This window comes from Rhipicephalus microplus, chromosome 1 (assembly GCF_043290135.1).
Source record: "Rhipicephalus microplus isolate Deutch F79 chromosome 1, USDA_Rmic, whole genome shotgun sequence".
NCBI classification, from domain to species: Eukaryota; Metazoa; Arthropoda; class Arachnida; order Ixodida; family Ixodidae; genus Rhipicephalus; species Rhipicephalus microplus.
Genome location: NC_134700.1, coordinates 114,309,787 through 114,335,841, shown reverse-complemented (window position 1 = coordinate 114,335,841; position 26,055 = coordinate 114,309,787). Strand labels below are relative to the sequence as shown.

At 47.5% G+C, this 26,055-nt stretch overlaps 1 protein-coding gene across 1 annotated transcript in view; it reads right to left on the bottom strand.

Moving 5' to 3' along the window:
- The window catches only part of CROT (Carnitine O-octanoyltransferase), a 90,126-nt gene that overhangs the window by 52,772 nt on the left and 11,299 nt on the right, over positions 1–26,055 (bottom strand). Inside the window, exons 3-4 of the mRNA XM_037429424.2 lie at positions 6,422–6,546; positions 3,409–3,587 (exon numbers count right to left, since the gene is read on the bottom strand). Coding sequence (XP_037285321.2) covers positions 3,409–3,587; positions 6,422–6,546 — 304 coding nt within the window. The remainder of the gene's footprint in view (positions 1–3,408; positions 3,588–6,421; positions 6,547–26,055) is intronic.

Genomic DNA, 26,055 nt, shown 5'->3' with positions numbered 1-26,055 from the left:
CGCGGTGTGTAGAGGAGGAAGGGATGCACAGATGGTGGAAGAGTGGGCGACGGCGCGACGGCGCATGCGCGCGCGTCAGCTGTCGAATGTTCGAGAAGCGGTGCGGACGGCGCACTACAAGGCGCGAGTATAAGATGCTCCGCATCTAAAACTTTTGAAATATTTCTTTCTCCCGTCACAATGAGATCAGCACATAATGACCAAGCAAAAGCTATATCGTTCGAAACCACGTTGACGTTTTAGTTCGTACTGCGCTCCTCAACTTCCCTGCTGACATGCCCCCATTCGTCGCAGCGTTGCCCCTTTTTATTATGTCAATGTATGGGGCTGGCTAACGTGTACCGCGTTCTGCTACTTAACACTGGCATTTTTTTCTTTTTTTCTGTAAGACGCGGTAGGTACGATCACAGGGAGTCGATCATCTACTGGCTAGTTGCGTGCAGCGCTTCGCCCACTACACCGTGCCGTGCCGCACGTTCCGCTTCAGACCGTACACAGATCCGGCGAGAAGCCTGTTGCGTTAGGGCCGTTCCACGCACTACCCGCGCATCCGCCACACACGTGCCGGGACTGCTACCGCACGCAAGGAAGGGACAAATAAGCCAATTGGGGACGCTCTTTCACCCTCCGATTGGGTGCGGCAGGTGGGCCGGCACGTGCGTTGCGGCTGTGCGGCGAGCACGTGTAAGGGCCTTTAACGTGACGATGCGAGCTTTCTGCACGCGATGCTCTAGCGGTCCTGGCAGCGGACAGAGGCCCGTTCGAGCTGTCGCTTCATGGAGGCGCGCTGCGCTTGCTGTCTCGGTTCCCGCGATGCACAACGCTGAACTCCGCATATCAGCGAGCTGCTTTAGTTTCTGCAACGCACTGCACTCTGAGCACGGTCTCGCACAATGATTGAGGCGCCAGCGATCGGCGCCTCAGCGCTCTCCGGCACTCACATCGGAGCAAAATTATACGAGGAAGAATACAAAGAAACCGACCAACCAGAAGGACGCGATGTCGACCTCAACCTTGCCAACATGCTGTCGTGCGAACGGCACTGCACCATCGTCAAGGTGGCGCTTTTATCGGCAATATCGAACGCGGCCTTTTCGTCCACCATCGTGTAACCACAGCCTTGGATGACGCAACGGGGCGGCCCTTGTCCCAGCTTGCCATTATCACTCTCCGCCATCAAGGACGGCGCGTGAACTGCGTACGCTGGCTGTATCCTTTCCGTGAAAGGAGAACGGCCATTTAATCAAGTGCGGCCGAAAAAAGAAAAAAAAAAAAACCTTTTGTTGCACAGGTCTGTAACCTTCAACAACTGACCGCATAACCAGCCAAGGCGTCTACTGATACTTCTGCTTAGTCAATCAATAGACTGACCAATCAAAAAAAGACTTTATTCTTGGAGTCGTCTTGCATGGACGTTAAGGGAGTCCGAGAGTTTTTTCTAGTTAGCCAAATTATGCAAAAAATATCATCGTCTAACATATATGTGAAGTGGTGGGTGGTTTAGTACTTATACGATGCTCAGGTGCTGACCCGAAAGACGGGAGTTGGATCCCGGCGGCAGCGGTCGCCTTTCGATGGTGCTGGAGAGGCCCACTACACTGCGCAGCGTTAGTGCACGTCATAGAACCTCGGATGGTCGGAAGTATTCGAAACCGGAGCCCTTCACGGCGGGGTCTCATAGTATTAGTATCGTAGGAACATGAAACTCCATAAACTAATCAAGCAACCATTAATTATCGTCTAGGTTAATAATATTATTAAGCTCGTGGCAGTCGGAAAAGTGCGAAAAATCGTGGCATTTATTATGCCAAATTTCGATTACCCAGAGAGCTGTGGTATAAGCTGGAGCAAGCGTATGAGATCGAAACCGAACCGAAACCGGCCGGGCCCCTCGGGAAGACGTTGTTGACGTTAACCGTAAAAGGAAGCACGGAATGCCGTCAAACTACGCGCAGAGCATCCTGCCACCGGCGCCAAACAACGCCGTCAACAAGGATCACCGCTGTTATCTCGCAAGCAAACACAGAGGCGTCGAAACAGCCGGTCGTAACAAACAAGCTTATACAGCAACTGATGAGGTCAATTAGCCGTGTTAATCGGGAAATCGCTACCACATTTGTTGCACCTCTATACGTAGAATGGTGAAGTGCACATAAATGCGTAAAAAAAGTTATTTGCAGATGCAAGGTTGATCTCAAATTCAATGAATATTGTGAACTCACATCGAAACCTTTTACACAGACGCCATACATGGAAAGTGAAACGTGGGAACGCTATTTCGCGCTAAGCGTACACTCGTAAAACACCAGCCAAGATAAAATTAGCATGGCAAGGCGCGGAAAAAAAGGTGGGCGGATGAGGGTATCATGCTCTATGAACCACCACCCAATAGGTGCGGCAGTATGTGCGAGGGCAGCATGGCATTCGCATTAGACAAATGGACAATCGAGGGGCAGCGAGGCGTTATCTGATTTCTGATAGTGGAAGGTTGTAAACCGGCGAACATTCATCGAGTGCCATTTCCGTGTGCCTGGTAACAAACAAACGAACAAAAGCACCTGAAAGAGAAAAAGACCACAAACTCAATGACACTATGAGGGACTGCGCTTCGTAACGGCTACTGGAATTCTAGCAATCCTTCGGTCCGCTGATCAATGTGAACAGGCATGGGACGTAAAAACAGCGCAAAAAATATAGACAAGGACGAAAGAAGAGACGACACCGCGCTGACGACACAGCGCGGTGTCGTATTGAGAACAGACATAAAATGTTTACTTTGGCGAGTGATTACATGCAGGCATCACACGCACAGAAACCTAAGGAAAGGGAGAAAGCTACCAAGGTAGTTTTAGGGGTCAAGCACCTTATAAGGTTCACGCTTGTCCGTTGTGCGCTATCTGTGCTCGGGGTGACGATGACGACGAGTCTGATGACGATGGAGATTGATCAAAACGAGCGTGAACGCGCTTTCGTCCGGGAAAGGCAACGCCAACGCGCACAACAAGCTACCCAGGAGGCGAGAGCTCGGGAGAAGCAGCGCAAAACGGCAACACTGACAATAAGCTGCTACCCCGCAGTTGAAGGCACGGGAAGCGGTGGCTTAACGGCAAAAACACATATATTCTGTACACACGTAATGTGACTCATTTACATGCGCTAGTGGGCAATTACATGGTAAGAATTAGAACGATTTCGGCTTCGTCCACTCGTCATGATTCACTTTGTGAAGATGCATAGCTTTTTTACTTTATTTATTATCATCGTAAACGTTGGTTTTGGGTTCAGCTTCCAACGGCTGCTCACTATATTACATCGTGCCTTCGTTTTCTTTACAACCCTTCCTCGGATACATAACATTTTCTATTTTTTGTAATTACTCCACGCTTTTCACGTCTTCAAGCCACTCACTGCCTGAGAAGGGCCCAGAAGTCGAGGTAGTAGGTGATGTTCCTCGCCGCCCACAGGCTGCGGCCACCTTGGAACTGGAAGGCGTCCGCGAAGAGCGCGAAAGTGCCGGCCATGTGAGAGTTGGGCAGCAGGGGCTGCCGCTGGGACAGATACGCCATGTCCTCCCACCATTTCTCCAGCTGCAGTCAACATAGTCAAGATGCAGGCTGCATAAGAAGAGGTCCTGCAACCGCGGACTGAAGCTGTTTATTTAAGGTGTCCGTGGCGTCACGTGACTGTGAAGTGGGGAGAACATTGCTTTAATCGGTGAATAGCGAATGGTAAATTGCAAAACAAGCGGGTAGTACACGCCACGTCAGAAAGCCGCGAACCGACAGGCAGCAACGCGCACGTACGGTATTTTAGAGTGATCACGAGCGGGCACGTGGCGGCCTCCAGCGGAGGCCGCAGTTATGGAGCCCACGATGCCGCGGTCATTTGAGTACATCACTTGTAAAAAAAAAAAAAAGAAACGAGCTTCAGCAAGGTGACTTCTAAAATCTATCGTAATGTCAACCTGCGTGCTGCAATAACATGTTTGGCTCACGTGTTCTCAGGGGCCTCGACTACCGATCGGCAGCGTTTTCTGAGCATGTCGACGAAGTTTGCCCGGCGTTGCAAGTTTTTTTTTTTTCACGTGGGCGGTAAAAATAAAAAACGAGAGATCACAGCATGACGCATTCAACCTACGCATTGCCGCTCTACGTTAAGCATCGCGCTCGGTAAACTCAGCCAAGCTAAGTTAAATTCCAGTAGATTCTATGTGATGAGCTCCGGTAATTACGGTTAAGTACGGTAGTGCACATCGTGAAGTACACATTAATCCGCTTAGCTGTAGTCGGAGTGACAGCTTCCCGTTGCTCTCGCACACGTTGTTATACCGGAAGAGCACGCGTTATGTCTGGATAAGTGCGCCTGGCATGGTGACGACACTCAGCGTTTGCCATTGCTTGGACGATCGCGTGATGCGCGAACTACCTTTGACTTCGCATTTTAGAGCGCCAGCTGTACTCCTGCTGCTACTAACACCGAAATCGCCTCGTTGCATACTTCTGACCTTCGAGCTCTGCGAAAGTCCAACGCAGTCCAAAGGGCTCCAACGAATGCGGAGCGTTGGTGAAAATAAGCAGCTGCTTAAAGTCACCCACACCGCCAGAGGTGCTGGCTGCATCAAAGTTGGGGCGTGCGCGCAGGGAGCACCTCCACTCCCTACTAGGTCGAAGTACGGGGCAGATTAGGCGCGCACGCTTATGGGTGCAACAGGTTGGCTCCCTTGTCTCAACATGTAATGGAATCGCGTATAGATAAGCCATTACATGCACGTTCTTGCCTAAACCAGCACATGTAACAAAGTTGAATCTCTGCAAACGAATGGTCTCGTGTAAAATCCCAATTTTCTCATTTTGCCTGAGTACCGACAACTGCTTCTTTTCCCCCCCTCTCTCTCTCACGCGCAGCAGCCATCTGCCGCCATTTTCTTCCTAACTTGAAAGATGTGCAAAGCCACGTATGTCTTTGTCAAGGAGGTATTAAAATTGCTGGAGTTAAAATTATTGCCCAGAAGTGACGCCGTACCCAACAAAAGATAGCGGCTGCAGCCGCCATCGGTCACGATAAACAGGCCAACGTACGGCGATTGAAAACTAAGCGTTTCCCTCGCAAGCACAACGAGTTTAACGCGGCGACTTCTTCGGGTCAGATAGTGCTAAAGTGCGTCTTAGTGTGATTAGTTTTCCTTCTAAGTGGAGACAAAGTTTATTGGAGATTCCGTCACCAATACCCGTCTCTATGTATTATTTTGTTAGGAACAACTCGGGGATGTTCCGTGCAGGAAATTTTTCCTTTTTCGGGGAATTTTCACCTGTCATTTTGTGCCAAAAGAAAAAGGAAATCTTGATATTGAATGGACTTTCAAGAATGGTAAAATGCTTCTATGACAACAGATAATTAGCAGTCACAGTGCGCCTTTATCTGCTGTAGTCTGTTCTGGCGCATGCACTACGCAAGTATAGCCTTTGAGATTTGTTTCCGATATTTACACGGAGCGATTTCTAGTTCCCCATTGGTGTTAGAGTTGAAACCCGCAATGTGCAGTGTACTAACAGTATATGAATTAATAGAGTTGTCCTTTTGTTGTGCGCCAGTGGAGGGGCTAGTCATGACTTCAAAAGTGACAAGTGCGTCAGACACATGTAATTATAGTATGCAGTGCACATGTATTATAGTATGTGTGTGCGTGGATGCGGGAGGGGGGATTAGTACTGTTGCACAGAGAAATATGCTGGACATTTCGTCAACGTTTGCAGGAAAAAATCCCCGAAATATGGAATTCTCATGTCTCTGAATGGGAATGCTTCAGCGTGGTACGAAACATCACTGGAACAACTACCTTATCATTCTTAATTAACATAGCGTTTACGTTAACAGATCAAAGCCACTTGATCTCTAAGTAGGCGACACCAGAAAAAGCATGCTTTCAAGATATTTGGTGGGCAAAAGCTGGCTTCACTTTTCCTGGCAAACTATTGCAGGAGCTTCCACTCCAACAATTGTTTTTTAATCCTCCTTAGTCTAGGTACACTAGCCGCACCTCTTTTAGGGGACGCGACGTGCCTTTCTTATCCGGTCAGTGCCCTGTCGTTAGTGAGCGGGGGACTCGTTTCACCAAAAGCTGGCAAAGCGTTATAAAGAACATGGGTGCCGAAACGAATGTTAGCCAAGAGATTCATTGATGGCCGGCGCTCTAATGGTCTCGCACTATCACAAAACAAGCAACACTAAGATATGTTGATTAAATCACCTCTAGCCACGACAATTCATGTTACGTAAGGCTCCTGCTCTTTCTATTTTTTTCTTTGTGATTTTTTGTTGGGTCTTCGACGCACACGACGACAAAGTCATAGGAAGTGGAAACGATTAATACTAGTCCGGGCAAGCAGCCTGTGTCTAGTATAGTCGCGATGACGCCACTCACCCAGTTATTGGAGTGCTGCGCCCTCTGCAGCAGCATCCTGTGGAGCTCTGCGCCGACGCCATTTTCGAAGTCGGTGGCGGTGCTCTCAGTGAGCACATACTCTTCGTCCGAGGCAACCGCACGGACTGCATAAAGAAAAAAAAACAGCGTTTGGTGAGAGCGGAGACGAACATTACATACTACAGGGTGTCCCAAAGTCATCGGCACTTAAGATATGAGGACCACCAAGACATACAAACAAATGGCGGATCCAGCCACTATGAGGGGGGGGGGGGGTAGCTTCAAGCAAAACCGATGAGGGGGGCGGGGTACTGAACACGGCTTTTCGCAGTTTATATCATCACAGCAGAGTGGATCAGGAAAGAAACCGGGGTTAAGGATATGATAGTTGAAATCACGAAGAAGAAATGGACATGGGCGGGGCATGTATCGCGTAGGCATGATAACCGCTTGTCATTAAGGATAACTGACTGGATTCCCAGAGAAGGCAAACGGGTTAGGAGGAGACAAAGTGATGTGGGCCGATGAGATTAGGAAGTTCGCGGGTATTAGGTGGCAACAGCAAGCACAGGACTGAGTTGACTGGCGGATCATGGAAGAGGCCTTTGTCCTGCAAGGGACGTAGTCAGGCTGATGATGATGATCATGATGATCAATTGAAATTCATTACAGCATAAATATGGTTAATCTGTGCTCGCAGCTAATTTGTGCTCACAGTGGTTCCATTTGTTCATCCTAAACGGTGATAGGAAGTGGACGACAGGCACAGAAGGTAGGGGGCGCTGACTCAGGCTTTGGGAGAGGGAACGGCTTCACCCCTACTGCCAGCCCCTATTGATCAACAGTTGATGGAATGCTGGGGGACGCCCTGTTAGTGACAAGGCGCATCGGACATGCCCAGAACCTTCCCTAATATGTCAATCTGAAAACTAAACGAGCCGTGGTAACGCGCAATACACGAAACGTCAATGAGCGTTCGCGCGATCGAGTGCGTGGATATGAGCGAGCGTGTATGTGCGAAAAACCAGAGAGGTAGTGAAGTGTTGAAGAGTGTTCATCTCCAGTGCGAGATGTATTGCAACCGACTTTCAGTGGCTTGAAGAATCCGCGCGTTTTTTTGTTTGTTTTTTTGATTGGGAAGAAGGTACCCAGAGCATGGCACTCAGTAGTTTGGATACTCGTCTCTGGAATATGATACTTTGGGTAATCATCGTCTTTCAAACATTTCTTTATTTCGCTCCCCCACCCCACTGCTGCACCACGCTCTCTGTTACCGTGAAACCCAGAGCAAGCACGCCCCCCTTTTCCCCTACGACCACTTTTGTTTCAAGATGAGCAGCGCTTGTGTAAACAAAACCACAAGAATGAGTACACTGAATTCGTATCTAATAATTATGAAATGCTTTATAAGTAAAACATTGCATCAGAAACATGGATGGGCTTTTTGTTTAACTTTTAGCTGCTTTCCATGGCTACTTCGAATGAGAAAGTCAAACGCGCACCTGGTCGAAAATAAAGTTTGTTTCTCTCTCTCTTAGCTGCTTTCCCGTATCCATCTTGAATTTCGGTCCGGGACCGAACAAGCGCCCCCCTCATAAATCTGATCAGATTATCTCACCATACGGGGGGAGGGGGGGAAGATCTTCGCCCATAAAAAAGAAATAATAATGGCTCCAGTTCGCTCCGTGAAAGCGGTTGCGCAGCAAAGTACAGCAAAGATAACGCAACTCGATAGACCAATGTGACCTGTTCTTGACGAACTGGGTAATGCACTACACGAAATAACTGAGATCAAGACAAATGCACCGCAGAACCGCGTTCTAACAGCTCTTCGGGAGTTGTCTCTATGCATGCGCGGCCTTTCCGTGTAGCGTTAATCACAAGGCAAATGAAATCAGTTGCTGGGCAGACTCTCTTCCTCACATGACATACTCAGTACAGGTAGGGGGGGGGTCTCCGTGTTGAGTACAGATACACCACCATATGCTCATCTATGTCCGTGTAGCGTTAATCACAAGGCAAATGAAATCAGTTGCTGGGCAGACTCTCTTCCTCACATGACATACTCAGTACAGGTAGGGGGGGGGGGTCTCCGTGTTGAGTACAGATACACCACCATATGCTCATCTATGTCCGTGTAGCGTTAATCACAAGGCAAATGAAATCAGTTGCTGGGCAGACTCTCTTCCTCACATGACATACTCAGTACAGGTAGGGGGGGGGTCTCCGTGTTGAGTACAGATACACCACCATATGCTCATCTATGTCCGTGTAGCGTTAATCACAAGGCAAATGAAATCAGTTGCTGGGCAGACTCTCTTCCTCACATGACATACTCAGTACAGGTAGGGGGGGGGGGGGGTCTCCGTGTTGAGTACAGATACACCACCATATGCTCATCTATGTCCGTGTAGCGTTAATCACAAGGCAAATGAAATCAGTTGCTGGGCAGACTCTCTTCCTCACATGACATACTCAGTACAGGTAGGGGGGGGGGGTCTCCGTGTTGAGTACAGATACACCACCATATGCTCATCTATGTCCGTGTAGCGTTAATCACAAGGCAAATGAAATCAGTTGCTGGGCAGACTCTCTTCCTCACATGACATACTCAGTACAGGTAGGGGGGGGGGGTCTCCGTGTTGAGTACAGATACACCACCATATGCTCATCTATGTCCGTGTAGCGTTAATCACAAGGCAAATGAAATCAGTTGCTGGGCAGACTCTCTTCCTCACATGACATACTCAGTACAGGTAGGGGGGGGGGGTCTCCGTGTTGAGTACAGATACACCACCATATGCTCATCTATGTCCGTGTAGCGTTAATCACAAGGCAAATGAAATCAGTTGCTGGGCAGACTCTCTTCCTCACATGACATACTCAGTACAGGTAGGGGGGGGGGTCTCCGTGTTGAGTACAGATACACCACCATATGCTCATCTATGTCCGTGTAGCGTTAATCACAAGGCAAATGAAATCAGTTGCTGGGCAGACTCTCTTCCTCACATGACATACTCAGTACAGGTAGGGGGGGGGGTCTCCGTGTTGAGTACAGATACACCACCATATGCTCATCTATGTCCGTGTAGCGTTAATCACAAGGCAAATGAAATCAGTTGCTGGGCAGACTCTCTTCCTCACATGACATACTCAGTACAGGTAGGGGGGGGGAGGTCTCCGTGTTGAGTACAGATACACCACCATATGCTCATCTATGTCCGTGTAGCGTTAATCACAAGGCAAATGAAATCAGTTGCTGGGCAGACTCTCTTCCTCACATGACATACTCAGTACAGGTAGGGGGGGGGGTCTCCGTGTTGAGTACAGATACACCACCATATGCTCATCTATGTCCGTGTAGCGTTAATCACAAGGCAAATGAAATCAGTTGCTGGGCAGACTCTCTTCCTCACATGACATACTCAGTACAGGTAGGGGGGGGGGGTCTCCGTGTTGAGTACAGATACACCACCATATGCTCATCTATGTCCGTGTAGCGTTAATCACAAGGCAAATGAAATCAGTTGCTGGGCAGACTCTCTTCCTCACATGACATACTCAGTACAGGTAGGGGGGGGGGGTCTCCGTGTTGAGTACAGATACACCACCATATGCTCATCTATGTCCGTGTAGCGTTAATCACAAGGCAAATGAAATCAGTTGCTGGGCAGACTCTCTTCCTCACATGACATACTCAGTACAGGTAGGGGGGGGGGGTCTCCGTGTTGAGTACAGATACACCACCATATGCTCATCTATGTCCGTGTAGCGTTAATCACAAGGCAAATGAAATCAGTTGCTGGGCAGACTCTCTTCCTCACATGACATACTCAGTACAGGTAGGGGGGGGGGTCTCCGTGTTGAGTACAGATACACCACCATATGCTCATCTATGTCCGTGTAGCGTTAATCACAAGGCAAATGAAATCAGTTGCTGGGCAGACTCTCTTCCTCACATGACATACTCAGTACAGGTAGGGGGGGGGGGGGTCTCCGTGTTGAGTACAGATACACCACCATATGCTCATCTATGTCCGTGTAGCGTTAATCACAAGGCAAATGAAATCAGTTGCTGGGCAGACTCTCTTCCTCACATGACATACTCAGTACAGGTAGGGGGGGGGGGGGTCCATATGCTCATCTATGTCCGTGTAGCGTTAATCACAAGGCAAATGAAATCAGTTGCTGGGCAGACTCTCTTCCTCACATGACATACTCAGTACAGGTAGGGGGGGGGGGTCTCCGTGTTGAGTACAGATACACCACCATATGCTCATCTATGTCCGTGTAGCGTTAATCACAAGGCAAATGAAATCAGTTGCTGGGCAGACTCTCTTCCTCACATGACATACTCAGTACAGGTAGGGGGGGGGGTCTCCGTGTTGAGTACAGATACACCACCATATGCTCATCTATGTCCGTGTAGCGTTAATCACAAGGCAAATGAAATCAGTTGCTGGGCAGACTCTCTTCCTCACATGACATACTCAGTACAGGTAGGGGGGGGGGGTTGGTCTCCGTGACACACCACCATATGCTCATCTATGTATCGCAACTTATAGGATGACGTCTAGAATGCGGTGGCTGAATTTTTCGGAGACAACGTTCACACCACCAAGGTTAAGTAAACGCATTCGTCTGTAATATGCGGCTTTTTATTTTGTTATTAACGAAACACCAAGAATAACTGAGGCAAACCACGGGATCCTAACTATAAACTGTAAGAAATGCTGACTCAAAACCAGGCCACATTTACGTACGATCACACTGCCAAACCAACACTCACTTGCTCGCGATCTTTAACGAGAGTTTTTGCTTCCAACATTGCGGACGTATATACTCGTAAAACGGATGCATCTTCAGATGCTCTTTTCGATGGCGTCCCCAAAGTCAACTGTGGTCGCCAAAGTTATTGAATCCCACGAGTCGCGAGGGGCTCCACGCATCAGAAATGCGGTCAGGCCATTGGCCCAAATCACGGAAATCTGCCAATTGTGGCGCCATATATGGGCGAGAGAACAAGATAATAAATAAATGATGTAAAAGCACCGTCGAGGCAACGCGCCGAAAGTTGAACGTCCACGCCGACGCCGTCAACTCCACGTCACGCCGAGGCTACGCGGGCGCCGAGTCCGGTCATTGGACTCTTCGATGCGGCCAGCGCATCTGCGACCTTGACAATTCGTTTCAGTTTACGCGCCAAGCACATGCGCTAGAATTCCAGAAGCCGTGCGCAAACTACGTCGGTCGGCTCATCGCTGATCCTTGTTCGCCTCGCAATGTCCGCTAAGCCTATAATGACACTCTTCCACGTTACGGTGGACGGGGTGACACATTGACGATGCAAAGAGTTTTTACGATTGCGGCTAACGCTTTTCAAGATGCATGATACTACCGTAATGTCGGGAGTCACCCCATCGCTTCTTTGGCGTGCTTACAAGCGCCATCTCGAACGCCAGACACAAACAGCGCACAGCCCCGGAGATGCCCTACGGTTGCTATGCGCCAGATGGTTTGTGGAAAGAGCGACACTCGGGTTTCAGGTGGCACCGGGCTTTGGGGGTTTCGAGTATCTAGGAGGCGCGTGATCTACTCGGGGGCATTGGACGCTAACTCGCATCGCGGTATACGACGCTTATAGGGCGTTGCCCAGTCATCTGCGTTAAGCTCTAAATAAATCAGTCTTATCATTCAACTCTACAGCGCATATCTATAGAACAACTACGCGTCCACATAAGTTCTCAAGCTTTACTTAAAGCACTTCTTTATAATTATTCATGCGACGAATCCCTTAATAACAGCGAAGAAATAACCATTGCGATGCGGTGCGTTTTCAGAAATGTCATCGCCCTAATGTGGCACGTCGGTTCGCAGTCCTTCGCTAGTTCGTCCACGGGCATATTGGAGTTTCGGAACGAAGTTTCGAAGGTGATCACACCATGCATGTGGGAGCGGTGATGAATCCACCCAGGCGTGAGAAACACAAACAGAAGACAGTGCGAACATTCAACGATGCCACATGTCTCTGACATACACACACGACATACGCGGCGCCCTCGTTGCACAGTACAACATTATCGCCGATGCTGGCCTGCAGGGTCAGTATCAGCACTGATAAGCCGTTCCTTTCGTTCATCACGCGAAGTCCTCAACTATCTAATAAATATGTTCACAGATGAACTCACTCGTATTCAAAGGTGTGAAATTTAGCTTTAGGCGCATGATATACACATGATATGGAGTGGCCATACACTGAAAAAATTTACACCCTATGCAATTTGATACATCCGAGCGGCACATTCCTCTTTCACTGCGACTCCAACCTAAGCAATACTGTCTTCTCATTTACAGCCGGACAGTGTTCTTCAGAGCACTGATAGTTTTTTTGACGATTCGCAATAAAATTTATTTACGTAGACATTCCATCGCAATTACATTACAACTGACTTTGGACCGACCTGGCTCTTTCCCAGTTAGTAGCTTTGCATTCGTGTTGCATTTTTTGAATTCAACAACCGGGGACGTTCCAGTCAACGATTAATATTACTTAAAGGTAGCGTGCGTTCATATGCGACAAGCGAGTGGGTCGACATCAGATCAACATCAAAGAAGCGAACGCCGCCAAGGCACGGCTGTTTGCCACAGAACCTGTTTCTTGATTTCCATATACGTCGTGGTCAACGGTAACAACTAAACTTCCCTCGGACAGGCGCTGGAAAGCAAGTCGTCAGTTCTTTCTGCTTTTTATAGCGGCCTCTTGGGGCTTCCACGAATTCTCTCCAAGACAACGACGAAAAAGATTTGAATACCGGCTGTCATTGCATTGCAGCCATTGTTTCGACAGGAGTCTTCGAGGAAATGACTGATACCTCGAAAAGAATTGCTTTTGAATGTCTTCGAGCTTCCGTCTACTACGGCTTTATTTGGTTCTCGACATACATATGCAGCCAGTGTACTACGAACAGCTGAGCTATATGCCATCGCAAGTGCCTCCGGCAGCTATCGGAGAACTATGCCTGCTCGATCACTCCAGAATAACCGACTAGCAGAAGGGAAAGACCACGCTCCTGCGTCGTCTGCTATCCACATAGACTAGCACGTGCGCGTATGTCATGTTCAAAGGGCGGTTTGTCCCACTCTGTTAGCGCAAGAGTAACTGCTTGTATGTTTGCCTAGCACTGTCTACAGAAGCATTTGGCCTTGCACGGCTGTGTATGTACCGCAATAAGATTGGGTCGAGCACTTGGCGAAAGTGATGTCTATCGTCGTCGTAGCCTCTCTTCGCCAGGACCACGTATGTCGGTGTAGGCGTCGCTCCGTAAAGCCCATCATAAAGTGCACTTGGCGTCACCCCAAACATGAATATTAAATATTGTGGGAATGCAGCGTTTTAGCGACTCGGGGATAAACGGAAGTTTTACATTGTTGTTAGGTGTCTACTTCGAAAAAAACTGTGGCGTTCTTGCTTATCGGTTAATTATGCGACGAGCTCTAATTGTTTTTGAGATAACCTTGTTTTGTACGCTCATAGTCCCATGGCACTGCTGTATAGTAAATTCTAACACTTCGGTACTTCAATTGAATGACACGGAGCTGATAAAACTTCAGTCACCGTACGCAATTTCAGCATTAGGCATTATTTATATAGACACATCCGTGTTCTTATCAAAGCTGAAAATTTGGCAGAAGTCTGCCTGGCTGGGATAGGAGTGAGGCCTTTAGGAAACGCCAACCAAAAATTGTATTAAGAAAACCGTCGTCTCGAAGCCAGACTAGGCGCTATAGTACAATTTTTGTCGGAGTTTCCTCATTACCTTACCCGTGCTTCTAGATTTCGGTTCACTTAAAAGAGGCCAGATTGTCAAAATTAATCCAGATGGCGTGCCTCACATAGGTCGCATAATTTCAAGGAGAACACCATCTTTTTTTTTTCACATTATCTTGAGCGCTTTTGTGGCGTTGTGCTAGACTGGCAGAAGAAGTGGACACACACTCGCTTGATGCAGATAATCAATATAATAAACTGCGGGTTGAACTATTACCTTTTTATGCTGTTAAAAGAGTAAGAACAAGCACGCTTAAGCGCTGGAAGTCACGTAGCTTTCCTCAATAAAATTACCGACAGTCCTGCGTTTATTCCATAAAAAAATTAAGACAAAAATGCGGATGAGTAATCGCTGTATTTTTGGGTTCATCGCACAAACTTGATGTCAAATTCTTTCCTTTTTTTAGGGGGGGGGGCATGAGGGGGTTGGTATTCATGACCAGCGTGCATGAAGAATCAATTCAGTCATGCTACAGCAGCGCATAGTAGACGGGACGTAAGATCAACACATAAAATAAATATACAAGAAACGTGACACACTGCAGTGCGAACGCACAGACAGTCACCAAGCGCGAACATCCCCGAACTTGTGACAGACTGCGTTTCTGTCACAAGCAGTAGTAACGTTCGGTGAGCTTCGTGCATTTGTTAAGCAATGAATGACGTATATATTGCGAGTGGGCAGCAGTCAACGCATTTTATTCGCCGATAATCGGCTCACAGCGCTCAGAAAACGCGCCGCTACGTGCATTGGCGTACATCTCGGGGCGAATACCTGTAGGCCAGAAAAAATGCTCGGCACCGATATGGGTCATCGCTAGTGACGATAGCGCCACCGCGTACAGCCTGCGTCAGAATTTGAAGCGGCTCCAAACACATCCGGCCAGCGAAATCTTGTTCTTTGTGGCATTTACGCAAAAGACTCATTTTCGTTGAACTGATTCTGTTTCACGTCTTATATTTATATATGACCATATAGTTCTAGCTATCAAGAAGGGTCTGCGGAGGATTCAACCGCCTTACCATCTTAAAACTTTTGAATTCATACACGTATATGTTGTTATGCAACGGATAATGGCATCTTGATTATGCCCTGAAGACGCGGCAGCGAAACAACCACTCTGAAGGTACACATAACAGTCAAGAAGAGTTCCCATAACAGACGACGAAGGAGAAAAACCACACAATGATGAACATGTATGGATAACGAACGCGTGTCTAACAAAGGCCCACAATGTACAGGCATCACCCACAAACGCCTACGCGCATACTCGACTACATACGGCTTACATGGCATATGATTGAGGAGACAAGGTCGGGGCTAGTTGGCCGAACATCGGCAGCGCGCTACTCCGACACACGTGCACAAGTGCGATAATTCACTGAGCATATGTTACCGTATTTGCTCTTATAATAGGTGCGCTTTTTTTTTTAATCCGGAGCCAGTCCGGTCCTCATGCAACACCTCAAGGCTGTCCAGAAGGCCCACGATGCGGCAGTGAGGCTGGGTCTCCCAGTCCCTATACGTGGGAGCGGCCCACGATCCAACCCCTATAAAACGGGGGTGGAATCCTTCAGGTCCCCAATAAAAGTTTTTCATCAATCCATTCAATCCGGAGCCGAGTACGGGGTGCGCCTATTACGCGGGGTGAAAATTCCGATATCCTCACTACAGCCGAAACAACCTTTTCATTGCTAATGAGTTCTGCGGGAACCCGCAAGCTGGCGAAAGATTTAAGAAAGGGGAAGAAGACAACTTCCCGTTTGCAGCACGAAGCCACAAGGAAGTCCGTATACGGATTTCTCAAAAAATAAAAACCTTGTAGTCACCGAAAAATTCGTCCTGGTACGGGATTCGAACTCGAGACCCGGGCGGTTGTCTTCTTTCCCTTTCTTAACCCTTCCGCCACCTTGCGGGTTTCCGCGGAACACATTTGCAATAATTGCGCCCATGTGCGTCGAGTTGTCGATGAATTCGCCCTCGCGCTGTCAATTGCTACCTTCCTATAGTTACCTCAACTTGCAAAGCAACCACCACGGAAAGGCGTTGGTCCCGGGTTAGAACCTCAGACGAAGACGAATTTTGCGGAGACTATGAGTCTTTTTTTTTTCTGAGAAATCCGTATGAATTTCCTCGTGGCTTAGCGCTAAAAACGGGCGCTTGTCGTCTTACCTTTCCTTAACCTTCTTCATAGGCTATATCAGCGCAACACGTGTTGAGCATGCAGTCTCGCATGCCCGAGAATTGAGGCATGCGAAGCGGTGTGCAAGCTTAGAAGCTATCAAATTTTCAAAAATTTAAGATAAGAAGCGCAAAAAGAAGGAAACTACGAAAAGAAAGCGCCATCGCTGAAATTTGCCGATTACGTTTTAGGCCACATAGATTATGTGCATTATCACGACCCAAAATCTGTGAGCTGAACGGCAAAGAATCTTCTTTTCACGGCCTCGCACACCATAACCACAGACATTGCAATCAAATCTCGAACCACCATTCGAGTGGTATACAAGCACCACCCATACCCTCTTTCTTTCAATTAGAGCTACCGAAAAGAGGGAACGTTGATTCCCGTACAAAAGCGCAACTTTGATCGTCCGCGACCGCTACCAAAACGCAACAAATGCTGGGATGAACGACGATTTGGCATGATGTCGCGGGAAGTTTGTACGAGACAACGCGAAGATCGGACGTCGAAAAGATCGTGCTCAAGCACAGATCCAAGACAGCCCGCGTGATGCGGTGTTTAGGTTCGCGGCCGAGAAATCGACAGCGCCTAAAGTCCGCCGAGCGTGTGCAAGCCCGCATAGCGGCAGCAAAGGCGAAAGCTCGTTTCGGAAAGCCGAAAAGCTTTTAAATTTCCGGAAGAGGTAGGAAACGCGATAACGACGACGTTTTGTTTTTTTTCGACCGGAAACGTCGAATGCACTTGATGAAGGCGCGATCGCACGTTCCAAGCGGAGCGCGCGCGGCCGGAGTCGCGCCGCGGTGCAAAGCTTAATCGGACGTCCATGCAAACGCCCTTCTTCCTAAACTCGGCGAGCCAGCGTAGCGCTGCCGCGGTTGATTTGCAACCGTGCAAATACGGTGCAGAACTACTAATCATGACGAAGTTCGGGGTGCGCCTATTACGCGCGAAAATAATAAAAAAACGCAATTTCTCCAAACCAAACTGGAGGTGCGCCTATTATGCCAGCAAATACGGTCTCTACGAAGTCGTCAAATAAACAGTTCTTAGTATGCGCTGGTCCTGTTTACTAGTCCTTCCTCTTACGTCGTTTTCGTGTGTGAATAGGGCGAAGAAAATTTCAGCTGTCAAGCCTACAGTGCGGATCTGCAAGACCCTATTTCTGTAATATATTCGATGCATGTCATAAAATTATTATTATCATTATTAATAGTTGTGCGCGCAAATCATTACGCGCGGATAGAAAAAGACAGCGATGGGCGCTCGTGAAGACCCAATAATACATCACCTCCCCGAAAGAGGCGAGCAAGTCTGCTCGGGACCAAACCGTACATACACAGCTTCGGGTGTCCTCTATCTAAGGCCGCCACGCACCGGAAGCTGCGAGTGCCAACTCGCCAGCGCGTGCACCCCCACAGAGCCCTCAATCGAGAATACGGGGCGATCAAAAGACGGAGCGGCCGCGCCCATCCGTATCCCGCCGCTGGCCCGGTCACGAAACAGCGAGAGCGCGCGCGGTGTACAGACTTCGCTTTTATCACGGCTTCGCTTCGCAGCCTCTTGCGTTCCGTGGCATGTAGTGCCACCATCCGTGGCATGTAGTGTCAACATATAGATAGTTTGCACGTGACGTCGCGGAAGCAGTTCCTGAAAGGAATTCGGTGCTCCACGCTGGCCGCTTCGATGACAAACAAGTTGTTTCTATGCGAGACCGGAACGTCGCTGTGCGTGAATCACGAAGAAACCTGCATGTGATGTGTTGGTAATATTAGGGTGACATCGGAATCATCGCGTCCCCACATGCTGGTGCTCCAACACGGCGCTTTCAGTGACGTGATGCTCTTGTTTGATATTTTGAAGTTTATAAATACTGCAGTATATGTATAGTATAGCACCAAATAAAGATGGCATAAGTTAGAGAAGCAGAGACGTAAAAAGCGACAGGTTAGTTATCTTATTTATCCTACATCTAATTAACCAGCTAAGTACTATGCAGTAATTGCACTTAAGAAAGTTACAACGTCGCGAAAAACGACACGAGAACGAAGTGAACAGGACGGTCGAAGACTAACAACTGGTTAATTGGAAAAGTACACCACCCAGTTAGTTGTTAGTCTGCGATCGCCCTGTTCACTTCATTCTCGTGTCTCGTTTTTAGCAAAGTTATAATTCCTCTAAATGTCTTACCAATTACCCCCCCCCCCCCACATTATACGCTTCTCGAGTAATTGTCGGTTTACTAACACCGTATACGTGCACGTATCGTAGTCATACATTATATATCTGAATGTTTATATTTTTCTATAATATTGGCTAAGACATATGCTGGAACGCCCTATAGATATACACCCTGCACGCCTAGCCGCCAGCGTGGTGTTTACGAATGAAGACGATAAACTTGTTCCTACTGTCGTATCCGCTGCGATGCGATCGAAAGACACACGCCACTCCGATGTCACTGCCTCAAAAGAACCCCGTGTTTATTCAACAGCCGCTTTTTATCACTTTACACCAGTGACGTCTGAGGCCAGCACAGTGCTTGACCCGAACAAAGATAACGATAACACTACAGCTAGTACTGCCAGTCGTTCAAATTGTAGCACAATTCCGGCGCCGCGAAGCGCAAGACAGGGCGCGCAATTATTCACAATGTTTACAAAACAGCCGTGCAGCAAGAGAGAGCAACATGCGCTGCTGACAAAAACGGCTCCAACAATGCCCATACCTGCAACAAGGAGTGTTTCCTGCGCATGGTTAAATGTGGTTGAGAAGTACACCGTCGATAAAAGAAAGCAGAACGTTTCTCGGTGAAACTAGAAAGCTATAGACGTCCACCCGAAACTTCTCGATCCGTATCTATCAGACTTCAGACCAAACTAAAAAAGTAAAAAGAAAATTAAAAAAAATTGGCAGCATATCCACGGAGTGAATGATGGAGAGTGGGGCGAAGCATTCGTCCACCCATTCGTTCTTGCTTTCGTCCGTCTATGCGTCCGTCTGTGAGACCGTCCGTGCGTACGTATGTTCGTGCGTTCGTCCCTGCGTTCGTCCATACATCCGCCGCTGCGTCCGTTCATGCGTTCATCCATGCATCTGTCTGTGTGTCCGTTCGTACATCTATTCAACACTCCATAAGTACCACGTCATATCGCATCTTTTCATCATATATTCCCCATATAGAAGCACCGCCATCCAGCGGACATTCCAAGGACTAAACGAGAGGTAGCACACGCACACTTTCTTACGGTTGCGCATCGGGCCTACTTCCCACCTTTAACCACCTCGACTTCATGGTATATACTAGTTCACTGTATTCGTGGCACTGCGGCCCGACGCTCGCTAAACTTTTCTAAAACCGAGGATGTTACGCCCAGCGAGTACAACGTAGCAACCTTTTCCTGTCAGTGCTCAATGTACATGCCAATGGCTGCTAATGGGGATCGCAGCGTGCGCGTTAACTAAAAGCCGAATGCTGCAGTCTCTCATTCCCCATTAGCAGCCATTGTCATGTACATCGAGCACGATCTTTTATTGTTCAACAACGCACAGAAGAAATCTCTCACCGGCACCACCTTGGAGGTCAAAATGTTATACTTGTTACACACTACAACGGCTACGAGGGACGAACGGGTGCCGCTAAAAGGAGCTTCGCCCCTAAAAGAAACTCGGCCCGCTCCGCTTAGCGCACACTGATGAAACAGCGAAGCTAGTGGCACACAGTGAGGTTTGATTGATTGATATGTGGGGTTTAACGTCCCAAAACCACCATATGATTATGAGAGACGCCGTAGTGGAGGGCTCCGGAAATTTAGACCACCTGGGGTTCTTTAACGTGCACCCAAATCTGAGCACACGGGCCTACAACATTTCCGCCTCCATCGGAAATGCAGCCGCCGCAGCCGGGATTCGAACCCGCGACCTGCGGGTCAGCAGCCGAGTACCTTAGCCACTAGACCACCGCGGCGGGGCACACAGTGAGGTTGAATGAAGGAGTAATTAAATGGGAATAAAGTGGGAAGTTAATGATAATGAAGGCGGAAGTAAATAGGAAATAAATGAGAATGAAGGCGGAACTAAACGGGAATAAAGCGGAAATTCAATGAGAATGAAGTGGGAATCAAATGGGTATGAGAGGGGTGAGCTAAGTGGCAGGAGCAGTATAGTGGGCGTACAGTGGTAAGTAGTGGAAGTGGCGAGCGGACTGGCACACAGTCATCGTGGGGTTAACTGTCTGCATGGGTGTCCATCTCACTACGCTCTACAATGGTCGCCGGACGCGAAAACCTCGACCAAGAATAGCTTCGCCGAAGAATAATCCATTACGCTTTCAGCATCCCCCCCCCCCCCCCCGTTTAGCATTTGAGGCACGGCCGCGTAAACACGGTGGCTCGATTTTGCGTCTCTGGTTACGCGGGTCACTCCACATCGAGGCACTGAACAGCAGCGCACACTTGAGCAACGCCGAAAGCGGAATATGATGATCTTTCGAAACCAGTCGATGACAACTCTATTATCGATACGCTGTCATCTAGTTTTGAAGATTTTTTTCCTAGCAGTGAACACAGTGATGTAAATGTACTCCTTGGTCATTTTCATGGTATTGTGCAGGAGTGCATATCAAAGTTTGTGCCTCAAAAGTGCAATAAACGCAATCCAAAACATCTGTGGTACACACGCGAAATCATTCAACTAACTCGCCGTGTAAAGCGACTTCGCAAAGGTCGCGCTCTTTTGTCCGCTGCGCGATCACCACTGCTTAATTCTTTGAAGCGTACTTTGAAGGCGAAAATGCAGGAAGCGAAAAATTTCTATTTGAACAATACATTGTCACGGTTTATGGTAGAAAACCCGACCAAATTCTGGAAGTCTATTAACCCGAAGTCATCTGTTCAGTCTTGCTTCCTTATAAATGACCAATCATGCTCCGATTCCAACACTATTTCAGAAAGCTTCAACAACTATTTCAAGTCCGTTTTCTCTCGTGATGATGGTACTATCCGAGATTATGCTTGCAACTTTGTTCAGTCTACAATTCCAGACATCACAATCTCTTGTTCAGGTGTTCACAATTTGATACTAAAATTAGATGTGACTAAAAGTTCTGGTCCTGATGGCATTCCTAATACGTTCTTGAGGCGGTACTCCGAATGGTGCGCTCGTTACTTGACTGTCATTTTTAATAAATCGTTTGCATCGGCCACTCTTCCCATACTTTGGAAGACAGCTAATGTTGTCCCGTTATTTAAATCTGGAAATAAGCAGCTCATTCCAAATTATAGGCCAATTTCCCTAATTTCAACAAGCTGTAAACTACTGGAGCATATCATTCATAAACATATTGTTGAGTATTTGGACGCAAACAACCTTCTGTCCCGGTGTCAGCATGGCTTCCGAGCTGGATTTTCTACAACAACGCAGCTCCTAGAATTCACCCATGACATTGCCACATCACTTAACAAAAGGGGTCAGACAGATGCAATTTTCATAGACTACTCGAAAGCTTTCGACAACGTATGCCATAAAAAACTTCTAAAACTTAGTTCCTTTCTTAAAGATTCTAAATTACTCGGTTGGATTGCGGATTATTTGCGTTCTCGATCTCAGTTCGTTACTTTCAACGAGGTGCAGTCATCCCCTGTTGAAATCACATCCGGTGTGCCGCAAGGCTCTGTGATAGGGCCTCTCTTGTTTATTATATTTATTAATGATGTTGTTAATGTCATCTATGGAACCCCTGTAAACATACGTCTGTATGCCGATGATTGTGTACTGTATAACTGCATTACTACCTTTCAAGACCAGTCAGTCCTTAACAACGTATTCTCCTTATTCTGCGATTGGAGCTCAACGTGGCAAATGCCCATAAATTACAAGAAAACTGTAGCTATGACTTTCTCAAATAAAAAAACAGCCTCTCAGTTTCAGTTATAACTACAATGGGTCCACCCTAGCACGTGTGAGTGAATTCAAACATGTAGGCATCACCTTTACACATGACCTCAAATGGGGCAAACATGTTGATCAGATAACTTGTCAAGCTCTAAGGAAACTTGGTTACTTAAAGCGAAAATGGAAAAACTCGACAAAAGATTGTAAGTTAACTGCCTACAAGACACTAGTGAGACCGATGCTCGAGTACGCCTCTGTGGTTTGGTCGCCTCATCTTGAGCAAGATAAAAACAGGTTAGAATCTGTGCAGAATAAGGCTATACGGTTCGTTTTTAACCGTTATGATCGGGACTTCTCCCCGTCTTCACATGCTCATTTGTTGTCACTTCATTCACTGGAACACCGCCGTACAAGTGAGAGTATTATCTTGTTGCACAAGATTGTACACAAAATGACCCGCGTTCACGCGCCCTTATCTTTCGCTGATATACCAGCGCGTACAACACGTAGTACAGACGCTTTGAACCTTGTACCCTTCAGGTCTCGTTTGGATTGTTTCAAATTCTCTTTTTTCCGCGTGTGGTGGAAGTTTGGAACAAGCTTGATGGTGCATTGCGTAGAATGAACACTGTAGAGTTCGGGAAAAATTTTATGTGTTAGTCACATAAATTTGTGCGCACTATTGTTTGTTTCTGTGCTTTCGTTGATTTTTCTGTACCCGCTCCTGCAATGTCCCAGGCATGGGACAGCAGTATTTGTAAATAAATAAATAAATAAATAAATAAATAAATAAATAAATAAATAAATAAATAACTGCCGGATCGGCGCTGACGTCTAGCTGCAATGCAATACATAGGACTCGGATTCGATTTCAAATCAAGTTGAGCCTTCATCCTCACTGTGCATCACAGTTCACAACCGCATCTTCACTGTTGAACAGAAACTCAAAAGCGCAACTGCATAACAAGCCTCAAGATCATTTCCACATAATACCTTCAGCATCTGATCGAAAAGTGTATTTGCCGCAAAGCGAATCAAGTGCGGAACGAAGCTGGGAACAAAAGTTTGAAGGTGCTGTACACACACAAACAGGCTGTCACTGGCATAGTCCGGACTTCCCTCACTTCCCCCAGAAAATGTTTTCATATTTGCGAGTGTATGCATACAATCGAGAGGCCGTGGTTTAACAATGGCATCTCACCACTTTTCGCACCAAGAATGCTACGCCACGCGGATAGCGCGACCGCCGTTCATGACCACGAAGTGCCGGGACCACGGTGACACCGCAAGGAAAGTACGCGCAGTAAATTACAAGTATAAGTCGTTCCTATTTGAGTCTCGCTTCATTCCCATTTAAATCTCACTTTAATGCCAATTAATTCCTTCTATGTGGAAGAAATATTCCCCAAACGCTCATGCTCCATTTTCTCGAACAGACCGTGAAATGTTTGTGTGCAACCAGCTACGTATAAATATTTATTTATTTATTATATGCATCGCCATCAGCTGGCGTTACAGCAGAGGGCATACGCGTTAAGCTAACGCCCATTTATATTCAGCACACAAAACACTGTAGAAATCGTCATTACACTGCGAGTGGAAGGGCATTCCACTCGCTCGCGGCCACTCAAAACAATAAGTTGACAACTGTGACCTTTAAAAGAAAATTCGCGAACTTTCAAGCAATGGTTCATTTTGCGCGAAGTATATAATGACAGTGTTATGTATTTGTTCCTGTCTATGCCTGCTTTCCAATAATAAACGATGTGAAAAAAAAATTGAGTCTTCAAGTAAGCGATTTCCTTCATGTAAAATGGTGTGCATCCTAAACTAAAATATAAAACTGCATATGAAACAAGCCCTTCAATAATTAAGTAATAAAAAAAAGTAACGCAGCAAGTCATATATGAGAAACGGGAAGACGGAATAGGTAAATTTCTGCAATATTTTCCTGCCTTGTACAACAACGCTGCGAAATCCTCGACTACATCTCAAGATTTATGACGCCGCACCGAAAGATTATCCGCACCACGGAGCACGTTCGAGCGAGCAGCCGGCAAAAACATCGTTTGATCTTTGGCAACTTGTATCTTTTTCCTGTTCTGCAATGAATCACTCTTGCTGCTGCCAGCTGAATACACGGCCGGAGCGAGGGACAGCCAGACAGAGTATAGCGTGCCCTGCTCGCATTAAATATGCACGTCCAGGTACGGGTATATCTATACTCTGTGCGCAACTGCATGCACACGTGTCACGAAAACCTGTCCATCGCGAAGCTCTGTCCATTAACCTCAGAATAACTTATACTTCGAGTCCATCTTCAGTGCATGCGTCCGCGACCACAGCTACGTGTTCCAGTTAAACAAGAAAAAAATCGCATTAGCTTACGACTGGCGATCGTCTATCACACTATACACCTTTTCACAGGAAGGAAAAAAACACCGCCATGATGGGCTGTGCGCGGGAGTACAAAGGCTAAGGGCGCAGCGTTTCCAGTGCATTTTCGAGGGGACGCGCCAATTTGCACAGCCCAAGGAGGGCTATGGCGGCGCCCAGGGAGGCGTTTATGAAAAGGCGAATAGCTTAAGGCCGCGGCGGCGGCACTGTAAGCTAAAAAAAAATCACATCATGTCAACGGAGCGAATGATGATGATTGGGGCGAAGCGTGAATAAGTCCGTCCATGCGACTGTCCATCCGTTCTTCCGTGCATCTAGTGAACACTCCAAGTACCGCCATTTCCCATCTTTTCATCACATATTCAGCATTAGAGTTTGTATACGCTACCTTTAGGTAGCGTATAAATGTAGCGTATACAGTAACTCTACTCATCATATACAAGTACCACCTTCCAGCGGACATTCCAAGGACTAACCAAAAGTGGCTAACTACTACTACTACTACTACTACTACTACTACTACTACTACTACTACTACTACTACTACTACTGCTACATACATCGGGGACGTACGGCCCACGGCTTATAAGGAGCTTCGCCCCTAAAAGAAAGCTGCGAGTGTACGGAAAGGAGGCCCTCGTAGCTGCACTGTTACACGCGTATTAGTGTGCGCCGTTTCCCAGCGAATGAGGCTTCTGCGACCCTGGGCTTGTCGGCAATCAGCCGTCTCTGATATACTTCACGCAGCCTCGTTTTATTATTGCCGTAATGTAAACGCACGACCGTCGCTGTTGGCTGCAGTAACTCGATAACTGCGCTGCTCGCGAAGCAGCGAACGCTAACGCTTACATTGGCAGCAACGAACACACTGGCTTTGATTGATATGTGGAGTTTAATGTTCCAAAACCACGATATGATTATGAGAGACGCCGTAATGGAGGGCTTCGGACATTTCGACAACCTGAGGTTCTTTAACGTCCACCCAAATCTGAGCACACGGGCCTACAGCGTTTGGCGCTGCAGCGTTCGTCACGGCGTAGCGCAAGAGGGAAACCCGGAGAGGCGCAAAACACGCAGTGGTGGACTGTTGTTTCCTATACTGGGACATGTCAATCGCTGTTTGTGGAAAATCAGAGACAGAAGACGCCGATTGGACACCGAGACCCGCAGTCCACTTTTCGTTAATGCGCGTGCACGCTGCGAATTTTTATCGTTGAACAAACGCAAAGGAGAAAGAAAATTCTCATCGGCAGTATACGTTGGAGGTTAAGATCCAGTACCCAGTGATCGATTGTGCAGCGCAAGCAGACGCTGCCTGCGTCGGTGTTCCGAGG